At 51.0% G+C, this 21730-nt stretch overlaps 2 protein-coding genes across 4 annotated transcripts in view; one reads left to right on the top strand and one right to left on the bottom strand.

The window, feature by feature from the left end:
• TIE1 (tyrosine kinase with immunoglobulin like and EGF like domains 1) overlaps positions 1-6701 on the bottom strand; it is a 30788-nt gene extending 24087 nt beyond the window's left edge. The window contains exons 1-3 of the mRNA XM_020975462.2: positions 6111-6701; positions 5589-5906; positions 5384-5494 (exon numbers count right to left, since the gene is read on the bottom strand). Coding sequence (XP_020831121.1) covers positions 5384-5494; positions 5589-5906; positions 6111-6162 — 481 coding nt within the window. The 5' untranslated portion in view covers positions 6163-6701. The remainder of the gene's footprint in view (positions 1-5383; positions 5495-5588; positions 5907-6110) is intronic.
• Positions 6702-7251: 550 nt separating this feature from the next.
• CUNH1orf210 (chromosome unknown C1orf210 homolog) lies at positions 7252-13854 on the top strand. 3 transcript variants are annotated; one of them, XM_078156584.1, is made up of 3 exons: positions 7252-7314; positions 12898-13066; positions 13446-13854. In XM_078156584.1, the coding sequence occupies exons 2-3, from the start codon at positions 13048-13050 to the stop codon at positions 13766-13768; spliced, it is 342 nt and encodes a 113-aa protein (XP_078012710.1). In that variant the 5' UTR covers positions 7252-7314; positions 12898-13047; the 3' UTR covers positions 13769-13854. The 3 variants fall into 3 exon arrangements, with proteins under 3 accessions (XP_078012710.1, XP_020831116.1, XP_020831115.1); XM_020975457.2 differs by lacking the exon at positions 7252-7314 and adding an exon at positions 7338-7414; XM_020975456.2 differs by lacking the exon at positions 7252-7314 and adding an exon at positions 7408-7496.
• Positions 13855-21730: the final 7876 nt, after the last annotated feature.

Genomic DNA, 21730 nt, shown 5'->3' with positions numbered 1-21730 from the left:
AGCTAGAGGGAGGTCCACTGAGGCTCTGGCTGCCTCGAGGGGGAGTGAATTTCCTCTTGGAGACCTGCGGACAAGACTGGATGTCACGGCTCCTTAGGTATGTTCTGTAAAGGAATAATATTCAGGGAGTGTGTGGGTTGTGGTGGAGGACAGGCCTTCCATTCCCCCACCCCAGTGGAACAGAGCAGCAGAAAATGGCAGGCAGACTGAGGCAAAGGCCCTGCCTGAATGAGGAAGGATAAGTGGGAGCTATGGGCATTGGGCTCTCTAAGGTCAGCCTTCCTACTGGAGAAAGACTCAGATGCAGTGGGATGAGGTTGTGTAACCTGGTCCCAGCATGCCAGAGCATGGGGGCAATCACCCAGGGACAATCTGACTTGTAGGCCCTAGGATCATCTGGCAAGAGCCCAGACCTATGGAATTGGGGTTACTGGTGGGTGGGGACTGGGTCAGGCTCCTCATTCAGGTCAGTGAGGAAAGAGGTGTGGCCACAGAAAAAGGGTAGGAGGGAGCCCCAAGGGCAAGAGTTTTAGCCCTTGTAGGCAAAAGCAAGCCAGGAGTGGATGCCCTGGAGGTAGGTGGGACAGACTTGCCAACTTTGCTGTCTCCCTGGAGGGCTCCTAGCTTCCCTCCCTGGGGTCCTCAGGACTTCCCCCTCCTGGATGGGCTCAGAGGCAGCTTGAAGCCCGTCCCAAGCAGAGCCCTGACTGCTGCCACCAGGGCCATGGCCATGGCCTGTCCAAACTGTCCCGTGGCCTGTCCAGGGCTTAACACTGGAAGCTTACCAAGGCTTGGCCAATGGAATGGAAGTGGGGCCTCCCTACTCTCTGACTCTCAGCTAGTTGCTTTACATCCAGGGCAGGGCATCCTTGAGACAACAGGGCCCGCAGATACTGGGAGACTCTTCCCAGGGCTACACAGTAACTGTGTGTCCCCTGCACAGCTGGATACAAGGAATATGGATACATTGGAGCCCTGCTTCCCCTGGTGGTGGCTGTTGCAGGCAGATGCTGACGGGCTATCTGACAGGCTGGCTGCCCTTTCCCCTGCTCTGACCCCTCCCCAGCTGTTTGGGGGCATTTGCGCAGCTCTTCAGTGAGCTCGCTCAGCCTCTTTCAGTGGCTTTGTCGGGTCCCTGGGAAGCTGACGTAGTCCAGATAGGGCCCACTCCCAGATGGCCACCACTCCCGGAAAAAGGAAATCATCCTTTGGCTTGGCTTACCCATTTCCTTTTCCATCCCCGACCCTGTGTGTTCCTGTCACCTGCTCTGACACTTTTTGTTTTTAGTAACATACTAGGCTCTCCTGCCTCCCTGCCCCCCCCTCCACCTAATCCTCTTCCTCTGACCAATGAGGGCCCCAAATACTCCCAACTGCACAGGGTTGTCATGAGGAAAGTGCTTTATAAAGCATGACTGGGAGACGATTTCATGGTGGGTGGTGGACCCTGAGATGATAAGACATGGTGCCAGCCTGTGAGGTGTTCACAGTCTCAGACAGGAGATGAAGTGTGGACACATATAACTCCAGCACAAGGGAGGAGGGGCAGGTTTGGGGGAAGGAGCACGTGTAGGGTGCCCAGGAGACATTTGCACAGAGCTAACAAATGGAGCAGCCAGGTGGCGTCATAGCGCACAGAGCACCAGGTCCTGGAGTTGGGAAGACTCATCTTCTCGAGTTCAAATCTGGCCTCAGACACTGCCTAGCTGTGTGACCCTAGGCAAGTCACTTAACCCTGTTTGCCTCAGTTTCCTCATCTGTAAAATGAGCTGGAGAAGGAAATGGCAAACCACTTTGGTATCTTGGCCAAGAAAACCCCAGAGGGGGTCACGAAGAGTCAGTCACAACTGAAAAACTACTGAACAACAAAAACAAGAGGGGCTAGAGAAGACAACTGTAGTAGGACTGGGCCAGAGACTTGAGGATTATGTACACTGAGGTGACTAGCAAAGGGCAAAGGGCAAGTGCTTGTAGGGCAGCTAGGTGGTGCGCTGGGACAGAGCATTGGACCTCGAGGCAGAAAGACCAGAGTTCAAATCTCATCCTGATACATTACTAGCTGTATGCCTCTAGGCAAGTCACTTTGCCACTGTCTACTTCAGTTTCCTCATCTGTAAAATGGGGATAGTAATAGCACCTATCTTCCAAGGATGTTGTGAGGATAAAATGAGATAATATATGTAAAATTCTATATAAATGTTAGTTATTATTATTAGCAGAGGAGGGAAAGGTTGAAGATGTAGGAGAGAGTGATAAGAAAAGCCCAGGGTCCCCTCCTGCTGCCACAATATCCATCCCTACTCCTGGGCCGCTGAGTTTTGCTTGACCAAGTCATAAGACAGCTGACTTCCCTCTGTGAGGTCTGTAATTCACGACTTCAGTGAGGCCTTCACCACTACTTGGCAATCCAGTTAACCAAGCTTCTCCTCCTTCCTCAAGCCCCCATCTGTGTTCTCCCCTTCACACTTTTGTTCTCCCTCTATGCTATTTAATTTGGGGATCTCATCAGCTCTCATGGATTCAGTTATAATCTCTATGCAGATGATGCCCAGATTTAACTGTCCAGCCCTAACCTGTCTCCTGACCTCCAGTCCTACATCTCTACCTGCCTGTTGGACATCTTGACCAGGATATTCTGCAGACATTTTAAACTCGGCACGTCCAGAAGTAAATTTGTCACCTTTCCCCTCAAGCTCTTCCCAATTTCCCTCTTAGTGTGGAGGGCACCTTCATCCTCCCAGGGCCCCCAACCTAGGCATCATTCTCCCATATCCAAACAGTTGTCAGGCCCTGTTACTTCTGCATTTGTAATATTCCTGGCCTGTGCCCCCTTCTCTCCTCTACCAAAGTCACAACTCAGGTATGACTTCTTATCATCTCACCTCTGGACTATTGCTCTGAGCCTCTGGTTGGGCTCCCTGCCTGCAGTCTCTCCCTATTCTGATCTGTCCTCCACTGACCCTTCTACCACACGGATCTGACCATGCCACCCCCTGTTATCTCTAGCCTCCTCTTGGGCCCCGACCCCCTCCCTTCCTATTGCTCTCATCCTTTTGCTTTTCTGCATCTCCAGCTCCTCTCTCTTCAAGGCCTTCTCCTCATTTGTCTAGAAATGTGCTTGGGTCTCCCAGGTGCTCGGGCCCTTTCTACCATGTTTTCATGCCATCCACCCCTGAGTGCCCCAGGAGCTACTATGGAGCCGTCCAGAACTAGACAGAGCACACCGGCCTGTTCCTTTCCATCAGGGCAGGGCAGGGCAGGGACAGCGCTGGGCATGGTACACCTGGATTTCAGTAAGGCCTTTGGCAGCCTCCCATGGTCTTCTTGTGGACAAGCTGGAGGGATGGAGCCTGGAAGATGGCACCATTAGGCGGAGTGAATGAGTAGTGATGATTGGGTCTGTGTCAGCGTGGTGCAGGAGGTCTCCAGTGGAGTTCTCTGGAGATGTGCTCGTCGTGCTGTGCTAGCTAACATTTTATCAGTGACTCGAATGAAGTTTGGCTCCCTCGTCCAGTTTGCAGAGGACGTGGAGCTGGAAAGGACTGATCTGACACACAGTGACAGAGTCCAGACCTACCACAAGGTTTGCTACCTCTGCCTGTGTCTACACATATCCCTGCAGTAGTAGAGGATCTGTGGAGGCAGGGGGATCATTCAGGGCTGAACATTAGGAGGGTGAGGCCTGGGGAACTGGGATTCTGGGGTGAGGGTGAGTTAAAGGGTGGGGTTGAAAGGGCTAAATGTGGGCTTCAGCTCAGACAGAGAAGTAAGAACAGAATGAGGGGATGTGTGTGTGTGTGTGTATTTATAGGGTATGTTGTTCAATTGTTTCAGTCATATCCAACTTTTTGTGACCCCATTTGGGTTTTCTTGGCAGAGATACTGGAGTGGTTTGCCATTTCCTTCTCCAGCTCATTTTACAGATGAGGAAACTGAGGCAAACAAGATTAAGTGACTTGCCCAAGGTCACACAGCTAGTAAGAGTCTGAGGTCAGATTGAACTCAGGAAGAGGAGTATTCCTGACTCCAGGCCCAGCATTCTATCTACCATATCACCTAGCTGCCCTAAGGGTGTGTGTATGTGTATTTGTCTGGGTATGTATAGAGTACATGTGTATGTATATGTGTATGTGTGTGCATGTAGAGGGTATGTATATGTATGAATATGTGTGGTACATGCATGGATGGTATACGTATATGTGTGATATGTGCATATGCATGGTGCTTGCACAGCTACACGTCTTGTGTTATGTGTGCACTTATGGGTATTTATGTGTGTGGCATATGCGTCATATATGTATAGTGATGTGTGTGGTATGTATGAGTGTGCATTTGTATGGTATATTTATGATGCATGCGCATGTATATTTGTATGCACACACATGTGGTATGTGTAGGTATGCATGTGTGATGATATGTATGGCATGTGTGTAGTTGTGTGAGGTGTGCCTCTGGAGAACAGGCAAACAGTATTCCCTCTGCCCCCTGTCATTTGCAGGGTCAGTGCTGGGCACTGAGGGGGGACAGGGAGGCGGGTACAGGATACATCAATTACTAAGGTGGCCCTGTCTTCAGAGAGCTCATTTAATAGGAACTGGGGCTCTGTCTTCTGATAACCAGCCCCACAGAGGCCTGCTTAATGCTCCTAAAACTCCTTGCCCACCCTAACAAATCCTGCAGCTGTCCACCTCAGCACCTGGCTAAGCTTTCATCGCACCCTTCTCTGGAGGATGGTCACTCCACCCCCCTTCCTACCCCCCTCAGTGCCCAGCACAGGAACCGACAAATGATAGGGGTCAGAAAAGTCTGCTGGAGCAGATGGAATACTGTTTGCCTGTTCTCCAGATGCGCCCAAGCAAGTGCCTAGGCATGGGGACCCCTGCCCTCTTGGAACCTTCTCTCTGGCTTGGCTGGAGCCAAGGGAACACAGCTGGACAGGGCAAATGGTACCAAACTGTGGAGGGCCTTGAATGGCAGGCCGAATCCAGAGTCCCTCTAGATAATAGGGAGCCACTGAAACATTTAGGACACAGAGTGTCTGACCAGCTCCCAGTGGGAGGGAGGTCATTCAGGCTGGAACACAGGGAGATTGGAGGGAAGTGGCAAACTGTTAGTGCTGGTGATGGAGTGCGTAGGCCTGGGCTGGAGTAACGAATGACCCCACGCCTTTGGCCTTCCAGCTCAGGGGCCCCTCTTGTAGAATCCCAGGATGTGGAAGGGCCCTTAGACATTGCCTAGTCTAGTTTTCTCATTCTGCAAACTGGGAAATAGAGGCCTGGGGGGGAGGGGTGTTCCAGGCAACACAGAGAGTTTGGCGCGTGGCCATGGGTTTTGATGTTTGTGTATACATACACATGGTGGGGCAGGGAGGGCTCACACTCACCGTTACTCTTCCAGATCACATCTTCCTGCTTTTCAGTGCAGATTCGAGCCGACAGCAGAACTGTGTCTCCAACATTCACCGTGTGAGTCACCTTGTCTGGGAGCAGGTGGGCTGGGAGCCCAGGGTGAGGTCAGGGGGCAGGTAGGGCCAGCATTGGCCCTAACCCCCCATTTTGCCCCTCTCCACACTCCCAGTCCCAGCTTACCCCCAGGACTATTGTGAACATAGATCACACGTGTGCGCCGGGCCCTGGTTCCACCAATGCAGGAAAACACACCAACAAGGTCAGAGGGCTGGGAGAAGCCCCGAAGGGTGATGTGACGAGATCCATTTCTGGTGGAATGTAAGGGTTGGCGAGGTGGGAAAGTCCGAACAATGCGGTCATCCTTCTCCAAAAGCAGCGGAGGGTCCCAGACATCTAGGCCCCGCCCTGCCCCAGGTTCTCCAGACACACAGGTCAGAAAAAAGCGTTGGGGGTCTGTGAGGCGAAGGTCTGCCAGCAGTGTGAGGTCCATAATTGCCCCTAGGGTTTAAGATGGAAGACTGACCCCCTGACTCAGGGCCCCAGCTGACCACTGGATGACTCCAATGGACCCAGGACCCCATGATCCCCACTGATCCGCATCCCATCCTTAGCTTCTGGTGAGGATGGGGTACAACCCAGCCCTATCTGAGCCTGAGGGGACAGAAAATAGCCTTGAAGTTTGGCCCTGGGGGCAAGACTTACCTGCTTGGGAGGTAAGAAGGAAGAGAAGAAGAAGAGGGCCTCCTTGGCCCATGGCCTGAGGATAAAGTCAGGTCTGGACCTGCCGGCTGTGTGTGGCCCCACAATTTGTTTCTGGAATAGTGTCTGGGCCTCTGTCTGGCTCCCTTGTGGTCAGAGTGACTTTCTGCCCATCAGTGTAGACTGGTCAGAATGTATGTGTGAGCATAGAGTGGTGTGCGTCTGTGTTAGTGAGTGTCTCCATGAGTGTTTGTGGGTCAGTATGTATGCATACTGATGCTGGTGTCTGGATTGATGTGTCTTCCTCACAGCGCCCCAGAAGGAAATGAGGCAGCTGGGGCTGGGATGGTGGTAGTGGTGGTGTGTGTGTGTGAAGGGGAAGGGGAGGGGAAGTTGGGGAGGAAGGGTCAGGAAGCTCAGGACTTCCCTTCCTTTCTCAGGGTCCCTCGGTGCCCCCCACGGCATGAGGGAAAGGGGCTTATTTCCCAGGCTGGTCAGGACAACTAGAGGGGGAACCCTCCCCCAAGGCAGGGGGTACCATAGTGCCCCCTTCCTCTCCTCCTTTGGCTGGCCACCCTGCCCCCTCTCTCAGCCCCTAGGCAGGAAAAGGAGGAAACAGGCTGGGCTTCCGACTATTCAGGGGGAGGGAAAGGGGCAGGGGCTAGGGCAGGGAGAGGGGGAGGAGGAGGGCCATTGTTCGGGACCAGGACGGGGCGGGCAAACATAGGAGAGTCCCCCTCCTCTGCTGACTTCCCCTAAGGAGGACGCCCTCAGGGCATCCCCATCATGCGCCCCCTCCGCCAGCCCTACGCAGGGGTCCCTCCCACGTCCGCAGACTGGCTCAGACTGTGTGTGTATTCCGGTGGGCGGTGGGGGCGTGGGGGTGGTTATTTGGGGGGGCACCCTGTCCAGTGTCTGTCACTGGCGGGTGGGGCTCCGTCAGCACTGACAGTCTGACCCCTCCCCTTGCACACTCATGGACACTGACACACAGACACGCCTCGAACGCGAGCGGGAGGTGCTCCCTAAGCATTGGTCCAATGAATAGAAATCGTCAGCCTCCTTCTAGCCGGGTCTGCAGGCGTTCCCAACAAATACGGCCCCGCCCACTGCCTCAGGGCCCCTCCCATTTGACCCGTTTCAGCTTTGGGGGGATGGATGGAATCTTTGCCCCGCCCACGTGTGTCTCCGCCCCTCCATTAGCCAGGTACGTCCCCGCCCCCTAGGCCAGGTAGGCCCCGCCCCTCCGGGCCAGGTACTCCCTTGCCCCTGCCCGTTGGCCCGGAAGCCTAGTTCAGGAGCCGCAGGTACAGCTGTGTGGCGGAGGGAAGGAGATCTGTGTCCTCTTTGACTCTGGCTTGTGTGAAGAGCCTGAGCGTGTACCTGGGAGTGAGTGGGTCCTTGGGTGTTAGGAGTGTGTGTTTGCGTGTGTGTGCACACGAGTTTATTGCCATGGTGGCCTGGAGGGGCTGTCAGTGTGTGTCCCTGGGGTGGATCACTGGGTTAGGGCGTGTCTGAGTATATAACCCGGGTGGGGCCTTGGGGGGCCGTCTGTGTGTACCCTTGTGGGTAGGTTACTGCAGGTGTGTGGTGGTTGGTGCATTCTGTGCATTAAGGTGGGTGGTGGGGGTGTGGGGGTGGTTACTGGGGGGTCACCCGGTCCAGTGTCTGGCGCTGGCGGGTGGGGCTCCCTCAGCACTGACAGCTTTTAGGCTCCTATGGACACTCCCTAGATGTCCTCCTCCTGAGCTCTTTTCCAGGCACCTGCTGATTCCTGGGTCTTTTCCTTCATCCTCCAGACCCACACCTTTGTGTTGTTCCTCTGTGTATCTTCAGCGTATCTCTATGTGTGTGTGCAGAGCATGTTGGGGGACAGGGAAGGGCCCAGAGGTTGTCTTGCAGGTTCCTCCAAGAGTTTTGGGGGATTCTTGAGGGGTGTGTGTGTGTGTGTGTGTGTGTGTGTGTGTGTGTGTGTGTATGTGTGTGCTAAGCCCCCACCAAAGGCTCTCAGACTCAGAACTTAGTGGGGTGAGGATGACCGTGTTCTTGATGGGATGACTAGGACTGCCATCCCTCCCTTCATCTACTCCTCAATTCTTCCCTGGCACCTCTGTTCTGATGCTAAAAAATCCTTTATTAGGCTTCTATCATGGACTAGGTGTGGGGTTTACAATGACAAGAACAAGTAGTCCCTGTCCTGATGAGCTTGTATTCCACCTGGGGTACAAATAGGGAAATAGCAGATGGTGGGAGGAGGGAGGGAGTGCTAACAGAGGGGTGGTGATCAAGAAGGACTTCCTGTAGAAGGTGGCACCTGAGATAAGCGCTGAAGGAAGGTTTCCTAAGAGGCAGAGGTGAGGAGGGAGGGCACACCAGGCGTGAGGGATAGCTGGTATAAAGGTGCAGAGATGGGAAGTGGAAAACTGAGTCCAAGGAAACAACCAATATGGTTGTAAGGTAAAGTGATGTGTGATAACCATGGGAAAGCAGGCTACAGCCAGACTGTAAAGGGCTTTAAATACCTTTTTTTCCCCCCCTCAGAGGCAGTAGGGGAACCACTGAAGTTTCCTGAGTGGCAGAGTCCTGTCTGTGCCTTAGGAAGATGATTCTGTCAGCTGAACTGGAGGGAGAGTTGTGGAAGCAGGGAGAGTGATTGCAGTTATAATAATAGCTAGCATTTAATATAGTGCTTTGATGCTTGTCAAGTGCTTTGCCTCTGTTAACTCACTGGATCCTTGAAACAACCCTGTGGGGTTATTGTAATCGTCAACAAGCATTTATTAAGTACCTACTATGTGTCAGGCACTGTGCTAAGTAGGACACAAAGGAAAGTTAAACCCAGTGCCTGCTCTCAAGAAACTCAGTCTAATGAAGGAGAAAATGTGCTAACAAGCTGTGTGCGGGACAACTTGGAAGGAATCTGCAGAGGGAAGGCACCAGCATTAAGGGAATAGGAGAGGCTCTTGGAGAGGCTAGGGTTTTAGCTGAGACTTGGAGAAAGCCTGGGACACCAGGAAAGCCAGGAGGCACCACTGAGGAGGAAGAGTTTCAGGTATGGGGGACAGCAAAGAAAATGCCCATTGTGGGGAGGAAAGACAGCAAGCAAACCGGTGTCGCTGGACCAAAGAGAACATGATGAGGAGGGGGTGGATATGAGGAGTGAGAAGGGAGGAAGGAATTGGGTTCCAGAAGGCTCTAAAAGCTAAACAGGATTTGATATTTGATCCTGGAGGTAATAGAGAGCTGCTGGGATAGATTGAATCGACTGAGGCGGGGCGTGAGACGGTCAGGCTTTCACTTTAGGAGAAGAGTTTGACAGCTCAGTGGAGGATGGAGTGGAGCAGAGAGACTTGAGGCAGGGAGGCTGTTGTGGACACCTGCATCCACAACTGTGTCTAATTGCCGGTCGAGTATGAGAGAGATAAAGAGATACGCGGGCTAGGTGGGCAACAGGTGGCACCCAAACAGGGACCTCTAATGAGAACCTGAATCGGAATCCTATCCAGGACAGGGAGCTTGATCTATGGCTACCTTGAGATTCCAGGCCAGATGTTGCAGGTAGCCCAGCAGGGATGCCCTGAGAAGCTGGCATTCCTGGATGCAAGCCCAAGGATAAAATACAAATTTGCCAGTTTGGCATCTGAAGACCTTTATGATAGTTGTATGCCATTACAGTTCTAGGTACAAGCATTAGAGTCAATGGAACTGGTTCTGGACCTGTTACCCACCTGGCCCACATATCTCTTTATCTCTCTCATACTTGACTGGCAATTAAACACAGTTGTGGATGCAGGTGTCTGCAACAGGAGGTGATGAGGGCTTGCACCAGAATAGGGAGTGTCAGAGGAGAGAAGGAAAGATGTTACAAAGGTAAAACTGACAGGCCTTTCCAGCTGCTTAGATATAGGGGGTGAGAAGAGAGGGAAGGGTCAAGGATGACACCTAGGTTTTGATCCTGAGTAACTGGGAAGATGGTGGTGCCCTTAATGGTAATAGGGAAGTTAGAAGGAGGGGAGTGTTTGACTAAGGGGGAAGATAATAAATTCACATTTGAACATACTGAGTTTAAGAAGTCTATGAAGGGGGCAGCTAGGTGGTACAGTGGATAGAGCTCCGGCCTTGGAGTCAGGAGGACCTAAGTTCAAATCTGGTCTCCGACACTTGACATTTACTAGCTGTGTGACCATGGGCAAGTCACTTAACCCTGATTGCCTCACCAAAAATCCAAAGAGGGAGAGGTAGAAGTCTATGAGATAATGGAGTTTGAAATGTCCAATAGGCAGTTGGAGATGTGAGACTGGAGGTCAGGAGAGAGGTTAGGGCTGGACAAATAAAATCGAAGAATCATTTACGTAGAGATGATGGAGTTTATTAGAAGGAGACAGAATCTATTCCAGGGCAGAAGCTTGGGGGACACAAAGTTAATGGGCTTGACCTGGATGAAGACCCAGCAAAAGAGACAGAAAAGGAAGAGTCAGCCAGGTAGGGGGAAAACCAGGAGAGAGCAGTATCATAAAAGAGAGAAGAGGGTATCAAGGAGAAGATGGCAACCATTGGTACCAAAGGCTACAAGAAAGGTCAAGAAGGATGAGGATTGAGAAAGGGCCATTCAATTTGGTTAGTAAGAGATCATTGGTAACTTTGGAGGGAGCAGTTACATTGAGTGATGAGGTCCAGAACCATACTGTAGAGTATTAAGAAGAGAATGAAGGAAAGGAAGCGGGGCATTGATTATAGACAGTCTTCTCAAGTAATGTAGCCACAAAAGGGAGATGTATAGGATGATAACTAGCAAGGATGGATGGATCAAATGAGAGTGTTTTGAGGATGGGGAAGTCATAGGAATTTTTGGCTGCAGTATGGAAACAACCAGTAGACAGGGAGAGATTGAAGATAAGAGAAAGAATAGGGATGATAGGGAAGGCAATCTGTTAGAGAAGATGGGAAGGAATTGGACCATTTGTGTGTATAGAAGATTTTGTAGTGGCAAGAAGGGCTACCTCTTGATGTGAGATGGATGAAGCAGGGAATAGTGGTAGAAGGCACCTGGAAAGGAAGGAGAAGAAGGAAACAAGCATTTATTATGCACCTACTAGGTGCCCAGGAATACACAGCTAGGAAGTATCTGAGGCTGGATTCGAACTAGGGTCTTCCCAACTCTAGGCCCAGCACTCTATCCACTGAGCCACCTGCCTGCCTCTGTGGTGATGTGAGATGAAGAAGGGAGAAGAGGAAGTTCTTATTGAATGGTCTCATTTTTTTTCAGTGAAATGAAGCCAGGATCTGAGTTAGGAGGATGGGGGCTAGAGGAGCCATGGGAGGTTTGAAGAGGGATGACAAGGTTGGGAAGAGCTGCTGTGGAGGGGAGGACAGAGAGTTGATTAGGGAGGGGTACAAGGAGTCCTTGTCATAGTGAGGGTTCAGTTGAGGCGGTGTGACATAAATTTATAGTGGTCAGTATAATTTTGTGATGTTCTTCAGCTTGGTTCAGCTGAATGGGAGTAGGGGTGGTTAGCAGTAGATGGTGGAACTAATTAGAGACTGAAGTGTGGCAGGGCAAGAGACTCTCGAAAGCAGGAGAGTGTAGGGTTGACCTGGTTCTCCGGCAGGGTCAAGATGGGGAAGAGAGGAGAATGTAGTAGCTAGTGTGGGGGTGATGATCTGGAACAGATTGGATTGGAGGATACAGACAACAAAGAGCAAAGTTTAGGGTTGCAAGATAGACATAGAGGTAGAATGACAACAGATTGTGAGAGAGGTGAAATGACAACAGATCGTGATTGGATAAGAGAATTTCAGAGTTCATGGAGATGGCGGTGGTGCATCTACAGGTGATGGCGAGATCAAGGCTAGGATCTTTGTGTGTGGTTGAGGTGGGGTAGAGGAAAAGGTCATGAGAAATCAGTAAGTTAAGGAACTGGGAGATAAAGGGTTTGAGAGAGTATTAATATGTATTTGGAACCTCCTAGTATGAAGGCAGGAATTAGGGAGGAAAGAAAGATTGTGAGCCAGATACTGAACTCTTTGAAGAAGAAAGGGGTGTGTCCTGTAAGTTGGCAGGCCACCACTACTAGGATTTTGACTGAGTGATAGATAGGTACAGATTGAGTAAACCTCAAACAAGGATACTGAGTGATGGTGGGAGAGGGAGGAAGTGGAAGTGGTAATAAGGAGGAAGATTATTCTGACTTCTCCACCTCATCTGTGAATTGGTGGGATGAGTGAAAGTACAAGCTGTGCTGGAAAGGAAATCCAGGGAGGCTGTGTTATCAAGAGGGAAATGCGTCTCAATGAGAACTAGAAGATGAAAGGAGTGGGAAAGGGAAAAGTTTAAGATGAAAGCCAATTTGTTACTTATGGAGCAGGAATTCCACAGGGCACAGTGGAAGGGATGGGCATTGTCAGGATGGGAAATAAGGGATTAGGCAGAGGAGGACAGAGAGTGGTGTTTGAATGATGACAGCTGGGGGTTTGGAATCACTGGGATGAGGAGGGTAGGATCGGGGCTGGGAGTCTGTTATTGGAGTAGAGAGGAGGGGCAGGTGAGAGAAAAGCTGTGGAGATAGAAGCAGCTAGACTTGTTGACTGGTTAGATGCTTGTGTGTGCGTATGTGTGTGTGAGTGAGTGTGTGTGTGTCTGTGTGTGTATGGGGGGGCAGTACTGAGGAAGAGTGAGCAGCTGAGGATGAGGTGGGAAACCTGGGGGTTAAGGACAGAGACAGTTTAGGTGGAGGCTCCTGTTTTCCCAGGCAGGGCCTGATCCAGACCTCTTCCTTCCCTCCCTTCCTAGATTCTTCAGGCCTCAAGATTCAGTTTCCCTCCCTGATTCCGTGACTCTTTCATAGCTTTGGGTCAAAGGGTGGCCTGAGGTCTGTGGCCTCCTAGGATCCAAGACTGGTCCCTGAGGTTGGTAGTGAAGGAAGGAGGCAGCCTCAGGACCATGACAGAAGCAAACACCAGTGAGTGAGGTGACGGGGATGGCAGGGAGCTGTGGGCACCCCCTGCCAGGCTTGGTTTCTGCTTCCTGGGGTCATCACCCCTATTCTGCAGTGGGCATGAGACGGGGGTGGCAGGGAGCTGTGGGCACCCCCTGCCAAGCATGGTTTCTGCTTCCTGGGGTTACCACACACATTCTGCTGTGTGCATGAGATCTGAGAGGGGCAGCAGAGTAAGCAGATCCCTCCCCAGGGCCTTCGTCCTGTCCTGTCCTTCTCCCTCAGCCTTTCTTCTCTCTGCCCTCAGTCATTTTTCCTTTTGGCAGTTCCCCGCATTCCCCAAGGCCTCGGTCTGGCCATGCCTCTAGGGGATGCTTCTCAGCCTGTGTTTTTGTCTCTGCAGTAAGCCCAAAGACCTCAATGACCTCGGCTGAACCAGAGGCAGGGGCAGGGGCCGGGAGCACAGCCTGGCCGGCGCTGGTAGGTGTGATTCTCGCGGCTGTGCTGCTGTCCCTCCTCATTGCATTGGCTGCCAAGTGCCATGTCTGCCGCCAGCACCGTGCCAGCTATGGGCACCGCCCACTCTCTGGGTCAGGGAAAATCGTTCCTTTTGGGCTGCCCCGTGATGATGAGAAGGATGATGATGGCTTCATTGAGGACAACTACATCCAGCCAGAGGCTGAGGGGTCCAGGCCAGGGGTCAGTGAGGCCCAGTTCTCCCTCTGAGCCACGCCCCTCTCTCACCACCAGTTCTTCCTTTCCCTTTACTGTTCTCAGGAATGCCCAATAAATCCAGACCTGAAGACTGTGTAGACAGCTCTGCCCTGTCTGTGGTTGAGGGGGTGGGGTGCACTGAGGGATGTGTGGACACGGTGGGCATCCTGGACACTGGTACAGTACAGTGTGGGCAGGAGTGTTGGTGGCACAGCAGACACAGGGAGGGTGAACATTGCGGGGGTAGTGCCCCCTTTGGGTGGGGCCCAGCTTTATCACAACACTGCTAGCAGTGGCCTCCCTAAAGTCTGCCAGCGCCCCTTCAGTCCTCCTTTTCCCCTATCCTAGCCCTGGCCAGAAAGATAACACTTCTCTTCAGAGACACAGAGAATGGGGGAACTTGTGCTTCACTGCTCTTTGGGTCCAGCGTCCAAAAGGATGGGGAGGGATCTCTACCACCAGAGAGTGATGTCTAAGGTCCATTGGGATGACAAGTCTCACAACGTAGGGATCACATCATAGATTTAGAGCTGAAAGGGACCTTGGAGTCAAGCCCATCCCTTTCATATCATAGATGAGGAAACTGAAGTAGAGTCACGTGGCTATAAGTATCGAGGCAGGATTGGAATCTAGGCCTTCTTGATGCTGTCTCTGGAGGTGAAATCCTTGTCAAGACCTCGCTGAACTCTGGCTCTGCTAAGACTGGCCATGAGTCCATCTCTGATCTCTCCAGGTAGATACCCTGCATTGTGGCCATTGCTATGGATTAGGAATTCTTTTTTAGCATGGCTTGGGTGGCCGCTGAGGTCTTTTCGAACTCTGAGATTCAGGAGTCTCGGATAAAGGGTAGTGTGGCTTATCTGCCCCTCCCTATTCTGGATGAAGCCCTGCTGGATTTTGTTGGCCCCTTTCTAAGCTATCATGAATCATCTCTTTTATGACATGTCCTAGAATTGCCCCAGTACTCAAAGGGCAGCTCCCTGGCCTGGAGCTGGGAGACTCCAACCTCTTTCTTCCTGTTTAAAAGAGTAGGAACTAGTCCCCCAATGCCTTCCCCATTCTTGGAGACCTTTCAAAGGTACCTGACAGTGGCTTTCAACCCCCAAAGATAGGATTCAGGGCCAAGCACTGAGTTACTTTGTTTGGTACTTTTCAGGCCCCAAATCAAACTCATTGGCAGAGAAAACAGAAGTAAAAGTAGGACTGGGAAGTTCTAAATTTTCCCTTTCATTTCTTCGCATCATCCCATCCCACCACAGAAGTGGGGAAAAAAAAAAGCAGCAATACACTGTCTAATGGCTGCCCCAGGGCAGAGGCAGCTGGCATCTCACTGTCCACCCATAAGGAGAGTTTCTGGACATCATGTTCTTGGACTCTGAGTGCTAGGACCTGGCCCCGAATGGGCTATGGATGGGCACAGGAGGTCCTGGCCTCCAGGCTTAAGGAGTGCCGGCAGAATCCTGTCTCCTGGATGGAGGAGGTGGGATTGGTTCCAGGGCTGGCTCAGGCTTCTGTGGAAGGAGCCCCACTTGCAAGATTTCGAGGGAGCAGGGCATGGTGCTGCCCATTCCTTCATGGCAAGCCTCAGCCTGACATGCCTCTTACAGGAGTGGGCCACCCTGCAGGATTTCTGGAGGTGGCCTGTGTTCTTGAAGGCTACCCTGGCAGAAGGTGAGCTCCAGGAAGTCTTCCAGGCATACGTCATCTGAGAAGCATCGAGCCGGGTCTGGGGAACGTGGGGATCGGCTTTGGGCTGTTGGAGTGCCTGTGTGGGTTCCCAGCTTCTGCACCTGTGCTTTTAGGAGCAGCCTGTGCATCGTCATGGGGCTTTGCAGAGAGCTCCTCTACCTTCCTTATCAGAATCATTTGTGCCTGGCCTCTCAGAATGTCCTGCTTGATAACTTCCCCTCAGCAAACTGTCCCTGTAGAACCTGAGTCTGTGGAGCCTTCCTCTGTCATTAAATTTACCCTTCCTAAGCCCAGGGTGTGCATCAGATGGCTGGGCTTTCTCCTCACACTTCTATCTCAATCTCAGGGACACAGGGCTCCCTTCCTGCCAGGGTCCTCATCCCTTCTCCTTCAGCATCCACCACAAGGAATCAGCACTAGGACCAGAATAGCAGGGTCCTGGTCTTCTACTTTTTGAAGAATGAAATGGTCATGAAGGCAAGTCTAGAATTTGCCAGCTGCTTTGCTTGTGACAGAAAGAAAACCAGAAGGGGCAGCTAGGTGGTGCAATGGATAGAGCACTGGCCTTGGAGTCAGGAGGACCTGAGTTCAAATCCGACCTCAGACCAAACACTTGACACTTACTAGCTGTGTGACCTTGGGCAAGTCCCTTAACCCTAATTGCCTAAAAAAGAGAGAGAGAGAGAGAGAGAGAGAGAGAGAGAGAGAGAGAGAGAGAGAGAGAGAGAGAGAGAGAAAACCAGAGCATGTCTTGTGCCTCCAGGGCTCCTGCACCCCTCCTGGAGCAGGGGCAGCCCCTAGCACAGTGTTAGGCACATGGTGAGTACTCAGTCCATGCTTGCTGCTTAGGGTTAGGGTTTTGGTGAAGTAACAGAAGTTCCTTTTGTTCCTTTAGGGGTTGGGTTAGATGATGGCTGAGGTCCGTTTTACCTCTTACATCCTTTGAAGCTGTGATTGATCGAAAATATCTTTCTAGGGGAAGTAAGAGAAAGGGAAGAGTACTGTGTGCTGGGCACTGTGCTAAATGCTTTGTAAAAAATATTATCTCATTTCATCACCAGACAACCCTGTGAGGTAGGTGGTGTTATGGCTATAATAAAATGGCTAGGATAGCCATTTTACAGCTGAGGAGAGTGAGGCAGAAGGTAAGTGACTTGCTCAAAGCCACGCAGGCGATGTGTCCAAAGCTGGATTTGAGCTTGAGTCTTCCTGACTCGAGGCCCAGGATTTCCCTTCCCTATTTCCTTTGGATAAACTGTACTGTTCCAGAGCCCTGTTCTGGTCCTGAAGGGAATTCCTCTAAGCCTCCAAGACACCCGTGAAGCCACCTTGACCACCCTTGGGTTAAGATTTCTCATTGTCCTCTTTTAGCAAACATGCCGGGGCACTAAGGATCCAAAGACAATCATGAAACTGTTCCTGTTTGATCTCCAACAAACAGGACTGGGAAAGCTGGAGGGACACTGCAGAAGCAAATGTCGGCTCCATGTTGGGAGGCATTTTCTCTTTTTTTAAATTTTCATTTATTTATTTATTTTTTAGGCAATTGGGGTTAAATGACTTGCCCGAGGTCACACAGCTAGTAAGTGTGAAGTGTTTGGTCTGAGGCCAGATTTGAACTCAGGTCCTCCTGGCTTCAGGGCCGGTGCTCTATCCACTGCGCTGCCTAGTTGCCCCAGGGAGGCATTTTCTAAGGAGAGGCTAATGGTCCCAGCCTGGGAGGTGGTGATCTCCCCATCTCTAGAGATCTGTTAGCAGAGGCTGGATGGTCGTTGGTATAGAGAGAGAGAGGATTCTTGTTCAGCTTTGGCTTGGACTCAGTGGCCTCAGACATACCATTCTGCAGCTTGGAGGTCTGGGATTCCGCAAGTCAGTCCCGGCCCTCAGGAAGTGCCAGATTCTACTGCCCATTTACTGTCCTCACTCCATGAAATGCCTACGCAGGGGAGGTTTCATTGGAAGGCTTTCTTCCCCCAAAGGGCCTCCCTCTCTCTCAGGCACCCTGAAGGAAGGCAGACTCACTCCAAGCTTCCATGGCCTGGACTGTCACCTGACCATGCCCTAAGGCAGGGGAGGGGAACCTGCAGCCTCAAGATCAAATGTGGTCCTCTAGGTCCTCAAGTGCAGCCCTTTGACTTTGATCCTTGGGTTCAGCACACCTGAGTCTTTTTTCTCTCCAGGCTGAACATCCCTAAGTAGGCCATGAGATCTGTCTTCAAGTATCTGAAAGGGCTGTCCTCTGGAAGAGGGACCAGCTGTTCTGCTTGGCCCCAGAAAGTCCAAATGAGCAGTGGGAGGTTGGTGGTGCCAGGGTGAGGACAAACTTTCCAGCAGCAAGAGCTGGCCATGAGTGAAAGGGGCTGGCTCGGAACTCTGACGGCTTCAAGCAACCAACCTTGGGCAAGGCTGAGCTGGGGCTGAGTCAAGTCAAAGAACTGATGACTCTGTGCTATGTACCTGCTGGGCCAAGTGCTAGGGAGACAAAGAAAGGGGAAAAAATGTCTCTTGTCTCAAGGAGCTCAGAGTCCAGTGGGAGAGACATGCAAACAACTCTGCAAAAACAGGATTTAGGTGGGGTAAATGGGGATAATCCCAGAGGGAAGGCTCCAGCATTAAGGTGGCAGGAAATGGGTCCTTGGAAGGTGGGATTTTATCTGGGACATGAAGGAAACCAGGAAAGCTAGGAGGAGGTGGAGACGAGAAGGCGGGGCATTCCAGGCCTGGAGGAAAGCTGGTGAAAATTCCCAGAAGTGAGGATGGAGCGTTCTGTGCCAGGAACAACAAAGAAACCTAGGTCACTGGACTGCAGCATCTGTCAAGGGGAATATGGTGTAAGAATGCTGGGAAGTGTATCAGAATACGAGTCATTCCCCAAATGATAAATGGTCAAAGGATCTGAACGGGAAGTTCTCAGAGGAAGAAATGAAAGCCATCTCTAGTCAAATGAACAAAATGCCGTAAATAACTATTGATTAGAGAAATGCAAATCAAAACAACTCTGAGGTACCACCTCACACCTATCAGATTGGCCAACATGACAAAACAGGAAAATGATAAATGCTGGAGAAGATGTGGGAAAACTGGAACACTAATGCATTGTTGATGGAGTTATGAAATGATCCAACCATTTTGGAGAACAATTTGGAGCTATAGCCAAAGGGCAATAAAAATGTGCATACCCTTTGACCCAGCAATAGCACTTCTAGGGCTGTGTCCTAAAGAGAACATAAAAACGGGGAAAGGACCTACATGCACAAAAATATTTACAGCAGCTCTTTTTGTGGTGGCAAAGAATTGGAAGGTGAGGAGATGCCCATCAATTGGGGAATGGCTGAACAAGTTGTGGTATATGAATGTAATGGAATACTATTGTGCTATAAGAAATGATGAGCAAGCTGAAAAACCTAGAAAGACTTGTATGGTCTGATGCTGAGTGAAGTGAGCAGAACCAGGAGAACGTTGTACACAGTAACAGCCATGTTGTGCAATGACTAATAGTGATAGACTTAACCCTTCTCAGCAATACAAGGATCTAAGACATCTCCAAAGGTCTCGTGATGGAAAATGCTATCCATATCCAAGAAAGAACTATGGAGTTTGAATGCAGATCGAAGCATACTATTTGCTATTTTTTCCCTTCTGTTGTGTTTTGTTTCCTCTTTCTGGTGGTTTTTCCTATTGTTTCTAATTCTTACTTACAACATCACTAATGTGAAAATATGTTTAATAGGAATGTATACATATAGCCTATATCAGATTGTGCACTGTCTTGGGGAGGGAGGTGGGGAGAGAGGGGGAGAAAAATTTAAAACTCAAAATTTCATGGAAGTGATGGTTGATAAATTAAAATAAATTAATTAAAAAAAAAAGAATGCTGGACAGGTAGGAAGAGGCCAGGTCATGAAGGGCTGTAAAAGCCGGAGGATTCTGTATATGATCCTAGAGGTGATAGGGAGCCACTTGGCCTCATTGGGAGGTCCTGGATGACGTAGTCAGGCCTGCATTTTGGGAAGATCACTTTGACAGCTGAATGGAGGCTGGACTGGAGTAAGGAGAGACTCTAGGCAGGCAGGACCCCCCACCGGCTCCATGGTGGTCCAGGCATGAGGTGACAAGGGACAGCCTGCACCAGGAGGTTGGCAGCATCAAAGGAGAGGACGCAAATTCGAGAGATGCTGTAGAGGAGAAATCAAAAGGCCTTGGCAACAGATTGGATGGGGAGGAAAGGGCTGAGAGTAAGGAGTCAGTGATGTCACTTAGTTTTGAGTTTAGATGACTGGGTAGTACCCTCAATAGTAATAGGGAAGTTAGGGAGACTGTTAGGCTTGGGGATGGGTAATAAGTTCAGTTTTTGTTGTTGTTCAGTTGTTTTAGTCTTTCTGACCCTTAGTGACCCCATTTAGGGTTTTCTTGGCAGAGATACTGGATTGGTTTGTTATTTCCTTCTCCAGCTCATTTTACAGATGAGGAAACTGAGGCAAACAGGGTTAAGTGACTTGCCCAGGGTCAAGCAGCTAGAAAATGTCTGGGGCCAGGTTTGAACTTAGGAAGATGAGACTTCCTGACTCCAGGTCCAGAATTCTATCCACCATATCATCTAGTTATCCTAGATCAATTTTTATCATGATGAATTTAAGACGTCTGGGGGACGTTCAATGACAGATGTCCAGTAGGCAGTTGAAGAGTTGAGAATGTTGATTAGGAGAGAGGTTAAGGCTGGGTAAATAGGTCTGAGAATCATAAAGATGATCATTGAATCCATGGGAGCTGATAAAATCCACAAGGAGGGATAGAAGGAGGGGAGGGCCCAGGACAGAGCCTTAAGGGACTGCCATCATTAGCCTGTGCATGAAGATCTAGCCAAGGAGACTGAGACTGAGAGGGATGGGTCGGATGAGTCAGGAGAGAACAATGTTACAAAAACTTAGAGAGAAGAAAGTGTCCAAGAGAAGAGGGGGATCAGCAACGTCAAAGGCTGCTGAGAGGTCGAGAAGGACGAGGGTTTTAAAATAGCCGTTAGATTGGGCAATGAAGAGATGACTGATACCTTGGATCTGTAAAGAGTTAGGAAGGTGGGGCAGTAGGTGGCACAGTGGATAGAGCACTGGCCCTGGAGTCAGAAGGACCTGAGTTCAAATCCAGCCTCAGACACATAACACTTACTAGCTGTGAGACCCTGGGCAAGTCATTTAACCCCCATTGCCAAAAAAAAAAGTTAGGAAGGAAGTAACAGGAAAGGAAGTGAACGTACCTATCATAGGCAGCCTCCTCAAAGTGTTTAGCCGCCATAGGGTGGAGAGCTGTGGGATGCTGGCTATCAAGGACGGAGGGATCATGGGAGGGCTCTTTTTAGGGTAGGGGAGCCCTGGGTGCGTTTGTAGCCAGGAGACAGGGACTGGAGTGGAAGACTTCTAAAAATCCCTTCCTCCCTTGAGGTCGTGTGATTCTGTGGTGGGGTGTGCATGTGTAGGGGGGGATGGAAGCTTTGGGGGGAGGGTGGGAAGGCCTGAAGGCAAGGAAGGGAGCAGCTTCTGGGAGGGGGCCTGGAAGGAAGCCGGGCAATCATGCTCAGAAATGCCTGGCACTGAAAGAATACAGCCTAGTCAGTATTGTGTTCTACCCTCACAACCACCGGCAGAGTAAGCATTGCAGATGTCACTGTCCCCATTTTAAAGATCGGCAAGTGAGATGGAAGCAGGTGGGGCAGAATTCGCGCTCAGGTCTTCCTGACTCCCAAGCCCCGTGCCCTCTCACCCCTGGGGCCCGTGGGAGAGGCAGGGAAGCTTCTGTCAGGGCTGGCCCCTTGGCCGGACACACACGTCAGCATCAGAGACCTTTGGTTTGTAAGCTACTGCTTCCTATAATTATGTCATTTACTCCTGGAGTTCTCTAGTAAAATTGCTTTTGGGAAGAAAATTCTACCGGTTCTCCAGGAAGCCAGGAGAGTGTCCACTCCTGGGCCTTGGCCTGGAAGGGCTTGGTGCTCTTGGAGGGCGGTGAGCACAGGTACCTGGGGGCGGGGCCAGGCCAGGCCAGAGCAGGCTGGCAGAAAGGCCCCGGAAACTGCGGGGGGAAAAGAGAAGGTTGTGGACATTGACCCCGTGATGATGGGCGGCACCTTCTGCAGCTCTGGCTTTCTGACTTTCCTGGAGGATAGAGACTTCTGTGGGGGGAAGGGAGGGCCCAGGAGACGACTTGTTCTTGAGCTGGAGCTCAGGGACCCCAAGGCCTTCAGATCCCCCAAATCCCAGAGTCCCACAAGCCAAGGGAACTTAAAAAGCTCCC

This window comes from Phascolarctos cinereus, unplaced genomic scaffold (genome assembly GCF_003287225.1).
Source record: "Phascolarctos cinereus isolate Bilbo 61053 unplaced genomic scaffold, phaCin_HiC Scaffold_5;HRSCAF=322, whole genome shotgun sequence".
NCBI classification, from domain to species: Eukaryota; Metazoa; Chordata; class Mammalia; order Diprotodontia; family Phascolarctidae; genus Phascolarctos; species Phascolarctos cinereus.
Note: the sequence above shows the minus strand (reverse complement) of the source record. Positions and strands in the feature narration are given on the sequence as shown.